This window comes from Arvicanthis niloticus, chromosome 24 (genome assembly GCF_011762505.2).
Source record: "Arvicanthis niloticus isolate mArvNil1 chromosome 24, mArvNil1.pat.X, whole genome shotgun sequence".
Taxonomy (NCBI): domain Eukaryota; kingdom Metazoa; phylum Chordata; class Mammalia; order Rodentia; family Muridae; genus Arvicanthis; species Arvicanthis niloticus.
In genome coordinates, this window is record NC_133432.1 from 34,568,795 (window position 1) to 34,586,251 (window position 17,457).

A 17,457-nucleotide genomic window follows, 5' to 3' on the forward strand; every position below is an offset into this window, starting at 1 on the left:
CGTTGGATTTCCTGGACTTACAGATGGTTGTGAGTCACCTTGTGGGTGCTGGGAATTGAACCCAGGTTCCCTGAAAGAGCAACCAGGACTCTTAACCACTGAGCCAGCTCTGCAACCGGATTTCTTTTCTTCTTTTTCTTCTTTATCTTCTTTGCCTTCCTCTTCCTCTTCTTCTTCCTCCTCCTCCTCCACCTCTAACACTTTCTCTTCCTTTTTTATTTTTTATTTTTATTTTTAAAGACAGGGTTTCTCTGTGTAGCCCTAGCTGGCCTGGAACTCACTCTATAGACCAGGATAGCCTCATACTCACAAAGATCCTCCTGCCTCTGCCTCTTGATTGATGGGGTTAGTGATGTGAAGCACTACACCCTCCCTATTCTTTTTTTTTTTTTTTTTGGTACCTTTTCCTGTCTTTTCCCTGCTTTCCCTGTTTTCTCCCTCTTCCCCTGTTCTCTCTCTCCATCTTGTTTGTTTTTCTTCCTCTTCCGTTTCTGGTGTAGTGTGAACCACCCCATTTCACCCTGCCTGTATTGCTTTATGCATAAATTAAGGATATCTCTACAGAAACACCTTTTATTGAGGCACCCAGTCCACGGTCTATATGTCTCAGTCCCTTTTTTGAGACAAGGTCTCATTTAGCCCAAGCTAGTCTTAAACTTGCTGGGCAGCTGATAGCTGACCTTGGTCTATGGATCTTCCTTTTTTAGCGTCCCTCACGCTGTGGTTGTAGGTTTGCTCACCTTGTCCTGCCTATTGTCAATTTTCTAATAGTAACTTATCATGGGTTTTTTGTTGTTGTTATAGTACTGTGCCAGACTTTTATCAAGATGGGGCTGCTGTCTTCCTTTACCTGCAGTGATGAGTTTAGCTCACTGAGACTCCACCACAACAGAGCCATCACTCATTTAATGAGGTCTGCCAGAGAGAGGGTTCGTCAGGTAAGCCCTGCCAGGTGTACTTTGTCTGACAGGTCCATTCGACCTGAGGAGAGGAGCTGAGGGGAGAGCACAGCAGTTCTGAGCATCTGCACAGGGCCCCAGTTTGGTTCCTAGCACCCATAGGGTGGCTCACAACCATTGGTAACAGTGGAGTGGTCCATAGGCTCCAGGTCATGAGGTCAGGACATGAAGGCAAAAACAGTCATACACATGAAATACATTAAGAGAAAGAAAGAAAGGAAAAAAAAAAAAAAAAAAAAAAACAAAAAAACAAAAAAACGGGCTAGAGAGATGGCTAAGGAGTTAAGAGCATCAACTGCTCTTCCAGAGGTCCTGAGTTCAATTCCCAGCAACCACATGGTGACTCACAACCATCTGTAATGGGATCCGATGCCCTCTTCTGGTGTGTCTGAAGACAGCTACAGTGTACTCATATACATAAATAAAATAAATAAATAAATCTTTGGGGAAAAAAAAAACCAAAAAAAGAGAAAACACTGTGTTTTGTGTGGCTCGGTGGCAGGGGATTTGCCTGGTGTGCCTAGTGCTATGGGCTCTATCCCCAGCACTAAACAGAAAAGAAAAGAAAAAGAGAATGATAATTTTTAAAGTATTACTTAATTTTAATTATATGAGTTCTTAAAAATAGAAACTTGGTCAAGTTGACAATATTAATTGTTGTTACTAATATTTACTGTGCTGTGCTATTTTGTGAGTGCTGGGGTGGGAGAAAAGAAAGAAAATAGAAAGTCTGAACCCGCATGCAGCTTATGTTCTGATGCAGGGGTCAGTAAACACTAGGGAAAGTTAGAACAGGCGTGGGGGGCACACAGGTAGTGGAGGGGGTTAGGGAATGTTGGGAGGGGCTTTGACTTCCTATCGTGGCCACATGGGCCTCACTGAGAAAGAGTTCTCACATCCATGACTGAGAGAGAGTTCACTGCAGGCGCCTGGAGGTGAAGTGTTCTGGGCAGAGCCAGGGTCTGCAATGGTGCCCTTTGCATACAGGCATGTGCCGGTAGTCCTGTGCCGATGGTGCCCGTTGCATACAGGCATGTGCCGGTAGTCCTGTGCCGATGGTGCCCGTTGCATACAGGCATGTGCTGGTAGTCCTGTGCCGCTTGCTCAGTTTTGCAAGGCTGCCTTGCCTTTAGACAGAGCAGGTGAAGGGGAGGAGTAACAGAGGGTGGGGAGGGGCCATGAGAGTGTGGGATTGCTCCTTCCTCCCACCTTCCTCACTGAGTCCACTCCAGGGGCAGCAGGTTGGGCAGTCACACAGCACTGTTACCTGCTGTTCTTTACGTTCTTGAGAGTCTCACACTGTAGCCCGGGCAGTGCTCCAACTCTGAGCCGTGCTGGCCTCAACTCTCTCTGTTTCTAGTCTAAGCCTCCTAAGTGCTGGGATAACAAATGTGAGTTGCCAAGACCTGCTTGGAGCAGGAACTTGAGAGCATTTTAATGAACTTGGTTTTACACAGAGTGGACACAGGAAACATTGCAAGATTTAGAACATAAGAACATTTTAACAGGTTCACCTCTGATCTGGTGGAAGTAGGTGGAGAGGCGCAAGGGCAGGGAACGGACAGGAAGAGGGCTGGCTCCAAAGGGGTGGTAGCAGTGGAGGTGGGAGGGGTCAGTTTCTACAGAGATGTTTGAAGTGAAGCCAGTTTTCACTCACGGAGTTCCTTGCAGATCAATTCTCAGTTCTGAAATCTTTAAAATCACGAACTATAAAGTAATATTATGATGTTATTCTTTAGCTGGCCACGTGGTTTAGTCCTATGATCCCAGCACTCAGACAGAGGCAGAGGATAGCTGCAAGTTTGAGATTAGCGTGGACTGCATGGTGAGTTCTAGGCTAGCCAAGGCTACATCAACACCCTGCATCAAAAACAAAAAACAAACAGCAAAAAGCTATTATCATTTCTGTGTGAGCGCTCACGTTTGTAATTCAAGTACCCAGCAGGTTAAAGCAGGATTATGAGTCTAAGGACAAGTTTTGTTACATGGTGAAATCTGTTTCACAAAAGCCCTAGTAATTAAGTAAAATGCTAGACTGTGGTCTGGTTTTAGGTATTTGAGGATTTGGGTTATTGGAATGTTGAATTTGACTCCTTGTTCATCGAATGTTTCAAGTGTTTCTTAAAGACAATATTTTGGTTTTAGGATCCTTGTCAAGATAATTCTCACATGCAGAAAATCAGGTATGTATCCGATGCTTTTTTACTAACTCAGATAATTAAAAGAAATCAAAATTAGTTTATAAAAGTTACTCCTTTATTCTTTGTGTTTGGAGACATGGTCTTGCTGGGTAGCCCAGTCTGACCTGGAAGCTAGTGTTCTTCCTGCCGCTGTCCAGAGTGCTGGATTACAGGCCTGTCCCGCCGCCACCATGCCTGTCTGCCCAGGAAAGCATACAGCCCGAGGCCCGCACCTGCACCTGCACTACTGGAAGTTTCCTTTGCTTCTCAAGTTCCCACTGCATGCAGATTCTTGTCATTTTGCTGCTTTCCTTCTCTGTTGGTTTGTTTGTTTGAGTCAGGGTCTCATGTAGCAAGGGCTGTTTTCATGTTTGTCATGTAGCTGAGACTGCTCTTAAATTTATCTTGGTCCCCTTGCCTCCACTTTCTAAGTGCTGAGATTGCAGGCATAAAGCTATCGCATTTGGTGCCTCTCCCCCTCCTCTCTTACTCCCCCTCCCCCCGCCCCTATCTCTCCCTGTGTTTGAGTGTATATACTAGCGTGCACCCGTGTGTGCGCCCCTCTCTCCCTGTGTTTGAGTGTATATACTAGCGTGCACCCGTGTGTGCGCCCCTCTCTCTCCCTGTGTTTGAGTGTATATACTAGCGTGCACCCGTGTGTGCGCCCCTCTCTCCCTGTGTTTGAGTGTATATACTAGCGTGCACCCGTGTGTGCGCCCCTCTCTCCCTGTGTTTGAGTGTATATACTTGCATGCACTCGTGTGGCACTGCACTTGGTGGCTAGAGGTTAATAAAAGCTGTTTTTCTCTGTCTTGCTTCTCGTTACATATGGAGGTACAAAGTCTTGTCACATGCGAAGCTTTCTGAGTCGTAGTCTAGTCAGCTTGCTTGCTCTAGGCTCCCTTGATTCTTCCTCTCTATTGCTGAGATTGCAGGTGGGCTGCCATGCCCGGCAGGCATTTGTGTTGGCACCTGGCTCTGCACAGCAGCTTGATGCTCACAGGCAGCGAATGCTTTCTCCACAGAGCCGTCCCCTCAGCCCTCTTCCCTGTTGTTGTTGTTGTTGTTGTTTTGGAGGTTGTTGTTGTTGTTTTGACTCAAAAATCTTTTTGCAACCCAAACTGTCTTTCTCCTGGAGATCCCCGTGCTGGGATTATAGACATGTGCACCTGTGTCCAGCAAACTCCCCCCATTCCTTTGACTGCTGATACTTCTTTTAGGGGACTGCTGTTGGCCTTTCTCCTTATTCACAAACTCTTTAAAGCAAAGCCTGTAAGGAACCAGCATCATTCAGGAGTATCGGGTTGGGAGTCACGGAATCTCAGTGCATGGCAAACAGAAATGGGCGTGCCATGTGTTGAAGGCCAGCCTTGACCTTCCTGAGTTCCAGGAAGCCTGGACTCCGGAGTAAGGTCTTGTCTCAAATTCCCAGCTACCCTCCCCCAAAACCACTAAAACAGGAAATTTAAGTCAAACTAGCAGGTCATGGGTGTGCACAACTCTAACATCAGCACCGAGGAGGCAATGGCAGCAGCTTCAAAAGTCGAAGGGTCAGTCTGGCTACTGGAGACCCTGTCGCTCAGAAGAAAGAAAAAGCTCAGCCAGTTACTCACACTAATTATATCTTCTGTCTGGCTTCCTCTGTGTATAAAGCATCTTTGCTGCTCTCTTCTGGGATGCTAAGTACTAACGTTAATGAGCGCTCGTGCTCTTCTTACTATGTTCTTTATTTACCTAGCCATTTTCTTCCCACAGGAAGTTAGAGATTGCCTGTAGCTGATTCTTTCTGCCTTGCAGTTTACTGGTAGTGCGTCTGAGCAGGCTGGGAGCCCAGTGCGTGTCTCTGATTGTCACATCTTGGTACTGATGGCCTGTTTGTGTTTAACTTTCAGATCCAGGGAGGTAGCTTTTGAAGCACAGACTTCACGCTACTTAAATGAATTTGAAGAGCTCGCCATCTTAGGGAAAGGAGGATATGGAAGAGTTTACAAGGTTTTGTCTTCTTTTTCTTCTGTGTGCTCACTTTGACCTATTATTCTGTAAATGTGTGCATTTTCAGAAGTTATTTCATTATTATGATTAGAAGTACCCAGAGATTCCTAAACTCACACGCTTTTGTTTTCATTTATCATTTACAGGCAGCTGATAAGGTGTTGCTTGTTTAGGTAGTTCTAGAGACTTTGAGCTTTTATTCTGTAGTGTAGGGTTATTAAACATGGGTGGCACACATCTTTAATTATAATCCTAGGATGGCAGAAGCACGTAGATCTCTGAATTTGATGCCAGTCTGGTCTACAGAGCATATGCCAGCCCAGCCAGGCAGGACTGCATGGTGAGATCTTGTCAGAAAGAAAGAAAAAGAAAGAAAGAAAGAAAGAAAGAAGAAAGAAAGAAAGAAAGAAAGAAAGAAAGAAAGAAAGAAGAAGAGAAGAGAAAAGAGAGAAAGAGACAGACAGACAGACAGACAGACAGGAAAGGAAGGAAGGAAGGAAGGAAGGAAGGAAGGAAGGAAGGAAGAGACAGACAGGAAAGGAAGAAAGAAAGAGAGAGAGAGAGGGGAAGAACAAATGACATAAAAGAGTTCAATGCAGGAAACAGGAAAGGGGATTATAAGGGTAGATGGTGACAGTGACTTGTGTTTGTTCAAGTGTGACAACACCAAAGAACAAACTTAGTGGAATTGAACATATTTTAAAGTAGTATTTTCAATCTATAGTTTAAAGACTTTCAGTAGAATGATGAGAAAATTTCAAACTAGAAGTTGAAACTTAAAAAATAATGTGCTGGAGGCTTGCTGCTGGAACTGTGCCTCAGCTCTTGATTCTTGCTGGCATGCCTAAAGTCCTAGGCCTGATCCCCAGCACCACTCAGACCCATAGGGTTGCATGCCTGTGGGAACTGGAGTCAGGAGGATCATGAGTTCAGAGTCATCTTTGGCTATGTAGTGAGTTTGAGGCCAGCCTGGGCTACTTGAGACCTGGTCTCAAAAAGAATAAAATTTAAAAAAATCATATTACTAAAAATAATCAAGTTTCTGTGTTTGGTGCTGTACGTAGAACTTTCTAGTATTCCTTTTCTCCAGGCAGGGAGCCACTGGGGTTAGATGCAGTTTTGTTTGCAAAGCTCCTGGTCCAGAAGACTAAGGCTGGCTTTCCCTCTTACAGGAAGAATGGCTTTAGCTTAATTCGATCTGTAGTTGGTTTCAGTTACCAAAGCTCACATGAGATGAACTCCTTTAGTCAGTTGCATTCAATGGATTTTTCTTTTCTTCTTTTTCTTTTCTTTTTTTTTTTTTTTTTTGTTTTGTTTTGTTTTGTTTTTTTGTTTTGTTTTTTTAGGTCCGGAACAAATTAGATGGTCAGCATTATGCAATTAAGAAAATCCTGATTAAGAGTGCAACTAAAACAGATTGTATGAAGGTATGTCTACTCTGAATGGGCGTGTGTGCAGGTAGGTGTATGTGCCGTGGAGTTACGTGTGAGGATGCAGACACCACATGCTTGTGGGTGATGTTTCTTAGGTGCCATCCGTCTTGGTTTTACAGATAGGGCCTCTCATTGTACTGGGGCTGCATGATTGGGTGGCCTGTGACCCCTCTCAGGGGTCCTCATCTCAGCCTCCTCAGTGTTGGGATTATAAGCATCACCAGATGTGACATGCCTAGTCATTCTTCCAATCATCAACCTCAAGTTTTCATGCTTGACAAATTGAGCACCTGACTGTCCAAGCTGTTTCTCTAACCCTGGAAGAAGGGTTTCAGAGAATAATTTGAGCTTGGCCGGCATGGTAGTGATGAGTGGAGGGAGGTGTGCTTTCTCACAGACCCTGGATTAGGCACACACTACACCCAAACACCTATTTTCACAGAGATTTTTTATGAAGTAGGGAAGAAAAATTAAAGTGGCATCCCTCTAACTCAGGCAGGAAACAGCAGCACGTGACCTCGCAGTTGTCATTTGTAAGGGGAGGACAGGGGAAGGCTGTGTTAGAGTGGGCTAGCATGTGGTGGTGTGTTCTGATTGGGCATGCTAATTAGGTGATCCAAAGGCGGCTCTTATTGCTGGACCTTGGTAGTCAGCCTCAGGAATGAGTCTGGCATAAGAAAATGTTCAAATAAGGGAGTAGACCCTGATGGCTAGCTTGAAGGGTGTGTAATCTGCGGTTTACAAGGGAGAAGGAGTGGGGAAGTGTTGCGGCCCGAGCTTGGGCGCCAAAAATGTTGCAGACCGCACTACCCCACGTTTGGGGCCAAAGTGTCGCGGACCACTCTGTCAATGTTGGAAACCGCACTGCCAAAAGCCTTGGTGGCTAAATTGTTAGAGCCTGCACTGCCCCAGGCTGCTCCGGTCCTCGAGTCAGGGTTCAGCAAGAGAGAGTGAGGACGGATGCGAGGAATGAAGACCAGACAGAGTGTGATTCAATCCCGTTTATTCTTCAGTCTCTCTTCTTCTCTCCAAGTCCCTAGTTCCTAGTACCAAGTCTCAAGCCCTAATCCTAGTTCTAAGTTGCTAGTCTCTTTCTTAGTTCCAAGTTACCTGCCTCAAGTCTCAAGTACTCTTCCAAGTATAAGTGTCTAATAATTTCTTCTGTCTGCCTCTTGCCTTTTATATACGTCTCACTTCTAAGCCACGCTTTTAAGTCACACCTTTGAGTCACAACCTTAAGTCTGGCTCTGAATCACACCTTTAAGTCTCACACACCCAAGGGAAAATCCTGGGTATCTAAAACAAGATGTTATCAGAGTGTGCTCAGCTGTTGTAGGCTATTGTAAACAAGTCTCTTGTCAGGGTATATGGCTCAAGATGGCTGCAAGGATGATAGCTGCCTTCTATCAGCTACCCACAGGGAAGGGCAAGGCATGCCAGGGCCATGGCTGCTGACCCTGGGTCTGCTAGAGCCCTATAGTAGAAGCACCTCAAGGTCTGCCTCTGATACAGCGCACACTGCAGGCTGGACTGGGGTATATCAGAGCCCATCATACACGCACACACATGAACTCACATATACACACACACATGCACACACAAAGATAATATGATTTGAGCTGGACTTGCTACTTGCACCAGTAGTCTTAAGTTACTGGGGAAGGTGAGGTGGGATGATCCCTTGAGACTAGCCAGGGCTATATAATAAACCTCGTTGTCACACACAAAAAAGGGATAGGGGTGTGGCTGTACGTGATGAGTCGGGTATGTAATCCCATTTCTCAGGGTGAAGCTGGAGAAGTGAAAATTTAGGGCCTACTAGGGCTTCAGAGAGAGTTCAAGGCTGGGCAACTTAGACTCTTTCTCAAAAAGTAAAAGCAAGGCTGGGGCTGTATGCAGAACATACATACGCACGTGCTTGCCCCCGTGTGAACGTCTCTGGGCTCTACACAGTGCAGGGGCAGCACAGGAAGGAGTAGCAGGGGTAAGGCTGAGCATGTTGACCTGTTTTGAAAGAGCTAGACCTGTAATGTAATGTAAATAATTGCTAAGCAGTGGGTTGTATTGATAAATGTAGAAAACACGAAAACAGATCTTTTTATTTTATGTAATGTTTTTAAAGTCCTAATTTTTTATTTTTATTTTATATATTTATATTATTTTTGAGATTATGTTTCACAATGTAGAACAGGCTGGCCTCAAACTCGGCCTGCCTCTGCCTCCTAAATGCTGGAACTGAAGTCATAGGACAGGCTGTATACATGCCTGTGCATGCATGTGTGCTTACAGTGTCTGTGTGAAGGTCAGAGGACAACTGGTGGGTGTTGGTCCTCTCCTTCTACCATGTGGATTCAGGTCATCAGGCTTGGCAGCAAGGTGCCTTTACCTTCTGAGCTGTCACACTGGTGAGAAACTAATTATTTAAGTACTTGGTTATCATACTGTCCAGCCTGTTAGGTAAAATGATGGGCCTAGTATAGGCCCATCCTCTTACTGACATGCTGTGTGGTTCTGGATAAATTCCCTTCTCCTCCAAGTCACTGTGTCTCCAACTGTTTAAATAATAGTGACAAATCCATCATGTCCCAGCTATGATCCCAGCACTCAGAATGCTGAGCAGGAGAATCAGGAATCTGAAGCCAGACTGCTGCATTGTGAGACACTATCAAATCAAACTTAGAAGCAAACAAAAATCACTCCACAGAGGTGGGGGGGTGGGGGGTGGGTGAGGGGGTGCAGTTCGGTGCTGGAGAGTTTAACTAGCATGCTCAAAGCCCTTAAATTCTCAGCAACATTTAAAAAAAGGAAAGAAGACAAAGGTCATAAGACAATAGGAGGGTGACAGTATGGGTCTCACTCCTGGTGGGGAAAGGTACAGGAGTCAAGGGGACTTTGAAAACAGTAAGTGTGGAGTTGCTGGAGCAATTGCCACTTGCCTGGGCATGATGGTGCATGCCTTTAATCCCAGCACTTGAGAGGCAGAGACCCGAGGACCTCTGTGAGTTCAAAGTCAGCCTGGTCTACATACTAAGGTCCAGGACAACCAGAGCTACATAGAGAGATCCTGTCTCTCTGTCAAAAATGACAAACAGTTGCTTTTTGTCTTTCACAGGAGTATTCTTACTATCTGTGGAGTTCCCATCCCTCTTTTAGAAAGCAGGGTTACTGCTGCTAATATTCCAGGGAAAGTAGTATTGGAGAACAGGTTGCCAATGAAAACCATTTGTACCATTTTTGTGTAGGTGCTACGGGAAGTGAAGGTGCTGGCAGGCCTCCAGCATCCCAGTATTGTTGGCTACCACACTGCATGGATAGAGCATGTCCATGTGGTTCAGCCACAAGGTGAGTTACTTTGTATTTCATTTATTTACTCTGGGAGGGTCACTCTGCACAGCCTGTCCTGGCACTCACAATGTAGACCAGGCTGGTCTTGAACTCAGAGGTCTGCCTGCTTTCTGCTTCCTGAGTCCTGGGATTAAAGGTTGTGTCACCATGTACAGCTTTAAAAAAAATTTTTTTTAAGTTTTATTTTTTTGAGACAGAGTCTCTGTAGCCCTGGCTAACCTTGAACTCATGGAGATCTACCTGCCTCTGCCTCCCGAGTGCTGAGATTAAAGACGTGTGGCAGGCATCACACCCAGCGCTGCCTTGCTTATTGACTTTTAATTATGTGTCTCTGTGTTTCTGCATGGGGACGTGGACTCTGGCTTGCTGCTGCCCTTTGAGTTCTGGAGATGTCTGGCCGCCCTGCCTGCTGTTCTCTACCTGCTGGCCTCAAACTTGCCGCACTTCTGCCTGTTCCTCTAGAGTGCTAGGGTTACTGGCATGAGCCACCATGCCTGGCTAAGGGAAATAGTTTTTGTTTGATTGACACAAGTCAGTCATCCCTAGTCTAATAATCTCAAAAGAGAATCTGAAACATTGTCATATCCAAAACCTTTAGAGCATCATAAAAGCACATAATTGTTTGGATATTTGAACCTTTTAGATTTTAGGATTAAGGAGGCCTCTGGTATACTGAACACACATTCTGCAGAGGCGAAAGTCCCAACTTTGAAGTGCTTTGTCCCCACCTACCTCTATATGTACTCAGTCTGTACATGAGTGTATAATAAACTTCACCTCCAGCCAAATCTGGCCTGCCCTTGTATACACAAGCTGAGAATGGTTCTGGTTTTAGTGACATTTTATTTTTTTTTAAAAAATTTTTCAGATAAGGCCTGACTATTACCAAGTCCAGATTAACCTCAAAATTAATTAGCTCAAGTTGGCCTTCAAGTGGGGATGTGCACACATCTTACCTCAGGGTCCTGAGGACTGAGATTACACGCATGTGCTTGTACACACAGCTCTTACTTCTTTTAAGTTTTGTTTTCTCTTTTGTTAGTGCTGAGGATTGAATGCCGAACCTTGTATGAGTGAGGCAAGCAGTCTCCTGCCATGCTGTGTCCCAGCCCCAGGTTTTTTATTTTTAAATAGTCAGAAGGAGAGGCTGGGAAATGGTTCGGTTGGTAAAATGTCTGCCCTGTAAGGAGGACCTGAGTTTGGGTCCTTCGCAGCCACATAAGAAGACACTGCAGTGTGTACCCCCAGTCCTAGCCCTGGGGATCCCTGGAACTCATTGTCCAGCCAGTGTCACCAAGTTGATGAGCTCCAGATACAATGAGAGACTTTGTCTCAGAAAATAAGGTGGAGAGTGGGAAAGACAAGAAGACACTGACGTCTCTCCTCACAGGCCTGTGCACCACACATGCATACTAGCACCCATATGCAAAGATGCATACACCCACAGACAGCCAAAATTTACCACATAGACATACATACTGATGGAGACAATCTGTAGAAGAGTATTTTATGAAAAAAAATTATATGAAATTCAAATTTCAGTTTAATTAAGCTTATTAAAACGTAAGTTTGCTTACTCTAAAGATTTATGAGCAGTGTGTGTGTGTGTGTGTGTGTGTGTGTGTGTGTGTACCATTGTGTACAGGTGCCCACGGAAGTCCAAAGAGGGCTTCCAATGTTCAGGAACTGGAGTTGTCTGTTAGCTGTTTCACATGGGTTCTGGGAGCTGAACCCAAGTGAGGACAAGCAAGAGCTCTTAACTGCCGAGCCATCACTCCAGCCTCAGCTTCCGCACTTGTTGCCTGGAGTTGCCTTTCACTATAGCAGAGCTAAGGCTGAGTCTAGGAGGGCCTTCAAACCCAGTGTTTACTGTCAGATTGCTAGAACCCTTGGTGACCCTGGTGCTTGCAGCTCTGTCTCTGCAGTTCCTGGAGTGTCCTCAACTCTTAGACATGACGTTCCTTTTGACGTGCAGCTTCACTTGGCGCTGTCTGTGTATGTAAGCTCTGAAGTTGACTGTCCATTGAAAGTCACGGCTGCTTACAGATGTCTGTGTTTCTTTCTGTTTGACAGACAGAGTTCCCATTCAACTGCCCTCTCTCGAAGTGCTGCCAGAGCACGAAGGGGACAGGTATGTGGGCTGCTGTGACCTGTGCACAGTTATCATCGTGTTCTGTCACCAGCAAGGACTTGCTTTTATCTTTTGGTGCTAGGAACTCGGGAGGAGTGTCCTGGCTCTCCTGCTGCTTGTCTCTTTTCCCATCCTTTGTCATTTTGCTTATTTTCCTTTCAAAATACTAAGTTACTTTCTGCTCTCATCCTTGCAAGTGTTTACTCTCATGACTTCCTCAGTATAGGGTCTTGCTGTGTAGCTCAGACTGGTCTTTAATTTAACTTGTAGCCAGGCTGGCTTCAATTTTGACAGTTCTCCCAGCCCAGCTTCCTGGGTCTTGAGATTAGAGATTTCTGGCCTCCTGTTAATATTCTAAATCTCAGTTAATGCTAGACAGATTTGATATTCTTTCTAATTTAACACAGTGTCTCATGTAGCTCAGGCTTGCCTGGCACTACTGATCCTCCTGCCTTTGCCTCCCAGTTGACATGGGTGCTGAGGTTACAGACATGTGCCAAAAAGACCTGCCTGTGCTACTTACTTAGACACTTGTAAGCTTCCCCCAGGTTTGAAAGAACAGTTGAGGTTCTCTTGTCATTTACACTCACTTTTGTGTTACTGTTTTTAACTTCTAGAGACAAAGGTGATGTTAAAGATAACGAAAGCAGTTCGTCCATTATCTTTTCTGAACTCACCCCAGACAAAGAAAAACCTTCTGGGGAGTCTGACGTTAAAAATGAGAATAACAACTTGGTGAGCTACACGACCAACTTGGTAATCAGAAACAACATTGAAAGTGAATCGTCCATTGAGCTCCAAGAAGATGGCTTGACTGATGTGTCTGTCAGACCAGTTGTCAAACATCAGCTGCCTCTGGGGCATAGCTCAGACATAGAAGGGAATTTTACATCCACAGATGAGTCTTCTGAAGGCAACTTGAACCTGCTGGGGCAGACAGAGGTAGAGTGCTTTCCCAGAGCTGTGTAAGGGGTTTGACTTTGTGTGGTGACCCTTCTTTTTCAGCTGACGTCCTGCCTGCCGGTGCTTCGTCTTTCCACGTGGTTTTCTTCTGTTTAGTCATGGACTCAGTGTGGTTCCTTTAGCTGTATGGTATTTTTCAGGTTTGGGTTTCTTTGCCCCCCTCACACAGGGTTTAATATAGACCAGGCTGACCTGGGATGAACTGTGTGGTCAAAGGTGACCTTGAACTTGTGGTCCTCCTGTGTCTACCACTACAGCGCTGGAATTGCTACACACAGCTTACGCAGTTCTGAGAATCAAATCTGGGGCTTAGTGTATCCTAGCAAGTGCTCTCCTAACCCATCTCCTGGTCTGCTGTAAGTCCTTTGAAGTTAGCGTTTCTCACCCCTTAGTTAGCTCCTTTTAACCTTGTACTGATCTTCCCATGGGGTTAGTGCACCCCTAGAAACTCTCTATGGTGTGCCCTGGAGCCGGAAGCTTCATTCACCACCTATTTCTGATATGTGTTAGCATCATACTATAAATATATACATATATTCATGCAGAGTAAACTTATATTTTTGAAGTGTGGCTTTTGGTGACTCCTGTATGATTACTGTCATACAGGGCATATAGCTGTCAGCATCCTTTTACTGTGGTAAGTTTGCTGATACACTCATCAGACTCATCCGCATGGTTAGTGTGTAAGGAACTAGACATTGGCAGCTGGAGAGATAGCTCAGCTGCAAAGTGCTTTCCATATAAGCCCGACCTGTGGTTGATCCCCAGAATGTATATAAAATTTTGTTTCCACCGCCTGAGTGCTAGGATTGCAGACACGCACTGTGTCTGGTGTGAGCAGTGCTGGGGTTGTTATGAGAGACCTGTATAGGGAGAAGTCAACAAACAAACAAACAGAATGCTCAGACACAGTATCACAAGACAAATCTCCAAAATGCCATTAGGTTTTGTGTTTGCTGTCTGTTACTGAGCATGGGGTCTGTTCTTATGAGTGGTTTGTGTCTCCAGTGAGACTCTGTTGGAGAAAATGAAAGTCTCCTTTGTGGAGAGCTCACATCCTAAAACACCAACACAAGGCAGAGAGGGCTAACTAGGAATGATGTGGGTTTTCAAAACCACAAAGCCTGTTCTCGGAAACACATCTCTTCCAAAGCCACACTCCCTAATCCTTCCCAAACAGTTCCACCAACTGGCATCAAGTATTCAAATAGATGAGCCTGTGGGGGCCATTCTCAGTCAAACCCCATACCAGCTCACATAGCTAAACTTTGGAGAATACTGACAGTTGTAGAATACCATGCAGCCATTCTGTCATGCTTCATCTTAATAGAGTTTCGTGGTAGAGCACTTGCAAGGCTCTGTTCCTAGTATCATGAAGAAAACCCCAAGACAGACTTCCTCAGTGCCACATTCGAAAGCTTCTGCCATCGGATCTGGGGTTCTTTATGCTAGGACATACTTTGTTTAAGACATGTATTACCCGGCCACCTGCCTTGGATCTGCCATATCCTGTCGGATCGTCTCGAGCTTGTGAGCCTCTTGTTCCCTCCTCTTCGGTGCCAGGATTACAGGCATGTACACTGCTTGGTGTTTGTGGTGCTGGGATGTTAGGAAAGTTTCCTGCGTGCTAAGCAAGCACATTACCAAGTGGGCCACGTCTCCAGCTCAGGCGACACTGTGATCTCTGCTTATCAGTCTCCTTTAGGAGATTTTAGGCGGCAGTTAGTCATGGTGTTTGACCTAGAGTAGGCCAGTGAGTATTCCTTGGCAAAGGAAGACTGTGAGACTTTGGCAGATGGGAACGTGCTGTGTGTCCTTTAGGTTCGGTACCACCTGATGTTGCACATCCAGATGCAGCTGTGTGAGCTCTCCCTGTGGGACTGGATAGCTGAGAGGAACAAGCGGAGCCGGGAGTATGTGGATGAAGCTGCTTGTAAGTACCGTCTGTAAATCTGCTTACTTCAGTAGTTTTCAACAACAACTGTGCGTTAGTAGTTTATCTGTGATAAAGTGTCTGTTGATATTTGTGATGGTTGATGTTAATTCTCAACTTGACAGGATCTAGAGTCACCTGGTTTTCTGTTGACACACCTTTGAGGGATTATATAGATTAGATTAGCCTCTGTGGATGCCTCCACTGTGGGAGGCACCATTCCCTGGGTTGTGATCCTGGACTGTATAAAAGGGAGACAGTGAGCTGAGTAATAATATTCATTCGTTGCCCTCTGAGTGGAGGAATGTTACCTGTGGCTTCAAACTCCTGCCATGTTAGCATTCCTGTGATGGGAGACCACATACAACACTGAGCTGTGAGCTAAGTAAGCCCTTTCTCTCTTGAGTTCCTTTATGATGGCAGTGGGAAAAGAAGCTAAGACAGTTTTTAAATAGCAACATGATCTCTATTTAAATCACTGATTTTGGATTGCAATTTTTGGTGTATATATGTGTGAAATGTACACATTTGTGTGGGTATGTACTCATTTGCATGTGTTTGGAGACCAGGGGTTGATTTTACAGGTTGTTTGCCTCAGTCACCGCCTGCCTTAGTTTTGAGACTGTGTGTCTTACTGATTTGGCTAGGTTGGCTGGCCAGTGAGTTCCCGAGCCTGTCTCTGAGTCCAAAGTACTGCCTGACAAATACTTTCAAAACAGTGTCTTTAGAGACAAGAAAAGGCTGAGAAATTGCCAGTAGCGAGAGGAAGTATAGGAATGATGCTGGGATTGTGGGCACATCCCGACCGTGCCTGGCCTTGTTATTAAACTCTTACTATAGCTGGGATGGTTGGTGGGTCATACCTTCAAGTTCAGGGACTTAAGAGGTTGAAATGGGAGGCTGTCTTGAGGTCCATGCTACAATATGAGACTCTTCAACAACAACAACAAGGGTGAGGTGGCTCACTGGATCTGAAGGTGTTTGTCCCCTAAGCCTGACAGTCTGGGCTAGATTCTTGTGTTCACCTGGTAGAAGGAGAAGACTGACTCCACACGCTGTCCTCTGACTGTCACACTTGCTGATACCATCCATACACACACACACACACACATATACAGGCATATATACACATAAATAAGATTTAAAGAGTTAAAACTTACAACCCCTCCTCCTGTTATTGTTACTAAATTTGCTAGGGAATGTCCATTCTTTTAAAGAGATCCAACTGTCTCTAATTCCTCTAAGTGCTGGGATTAAAGACATGTACCACCTTGCCCAGCTCAATTTTTAAAAAAAATTTCATTGATTCTTTGTTTCACATGATGCACCCCAATCCCACTCTCCTCCCAGGCCTTCCTATCCATTCTCTGCCCTTGCAACATCTGCCACTAAAAAGGAAAAATAAAATAAAATAAAAAAAATAAGGTATAAAAAAAACATCTGGTGGGAGCTGTAGTGTGTGTCACAGTGTGTCCCACAGGATAACCTTTTGTCCACACATCTTTCCTTGCAAATGTTTGCTGTAGTGAGTCATTGGTCTGGTTCAAGGCCTCTGGCTTCTGATGCACTATCAATCCTAGATCCTCACAGGGACTCCTCCTGTTGTTGCCCTGTGTCATGGAGATCCTGCAGCTTTGGATCTGCAGAGCTGACCCTTTCACGTGCTCCAGCAGATCATAGGTGAAGTAGATGTTGGGGTGGGCCATCTCACAGCCCTGGACCTGGGCCTGGGTGGTCGCTGAGCTGGTCAGCCCACCACCTCCTCCCCACACCACCAGGGAAGACTCTCCTGCACTGCTTGGGATAGCTCACCCAGTGCCGCAGCTAGAAAGGGACAAGATCAGCTCTCTAACTCTCATGTCCTCTGGGCCAGCTCACCAGTATCCACACCACCAGAGCCACCTCTACTGTGCTGTCCAGTCAAGGTGCAGGGCCAGGTCTCCCAAGTGCCGAGTGGCTCGATTGGGCAAGGCCAGCTCTCCCAACTGCTGACTGCTGTAGGTGGCAAGGGGTGAGGCATCACCTCTTCACCCATGCTACCTCATAGCAGATGAGTGGCAGGGCCAGCTTTCCCACGCTCACACTCTGGGATCTGCTCACCCTCACCTCCACCACCAGGGCCAACTCTACTGTGCTGCCCAATCAAGGTGCAGGGCCCAGTATCCCAAGTGCTGCAGCTGGTGAGAAGTGGGACCAGCTCAAATCTTTTACATTGTATTATGACATAATTTCTACAAATGGGTTAGGCTGCATTCATAATCCTGAGAAGCAGGAAGTCAATGGGCCTCAGCCTGGATGTGTCTGAAACCATTAAAAATCACTCCCTAAGTTAACTTCTAAACATGAGTAGATGACGTTGTTCTTTCCTCCTGTGTTTTTACTCTATTCATTACTCAGTCACTTCTAGCAAATATCACAAATGATGGATAGAAGCTTATGCCTTGGGAAACATTTATTTCCCTCTTAGACCTTTTGGTAATGATGTCTTAATCCAGCATGGGCTAGGGCAGTAGATTAGCCT

General features: G+C 45.5%; 1 protein-coding gene across 2 annotated transcripts in view; it reads left to right on the forward strand.

Moving 5' to 3' along the window:
* Positions 1–17,457, forward strand: part of Eif2ak1 (eukaryotic translation initiation factor 2 alpha kinase 1) — a 36,158-nt gene that overhangs the window by 4,699 nt on the left and 14,002 nt on the right. For both annotated transcript variants that reach the window (XM_076923621.1, XM_076923622.1), the window contains 8 exons: positions 805–938; positions 3,105–3,142; positions 5,032–5,131; positions 6,478–6,558; positions 9,807–9,906; positions 11,983–12,040; positions 12,658–12,982; positions 14,825–14,936. In XM_076923621.1, coding sequence (XP_076779736.1) covers positions 805–938; positions 3,105–3,142; positions 5,032–5,131; positions 6,478–6,558; positions 9,807–9,906; positions 11,983–12,040; positions 12,658–12,982; positions 14,825–14,936 — 948 coding nt within the window. The remainder of the gene's footprint in view (positions 1–804; positions 939–3,104; positions 3,143–5,031; positions 5,132–6,477; positions 6,559–9,806; positions 9,907–11,982; positions 12,041–12,657; positions 12,983–14,824; positions 14,937–17,457) is intronic.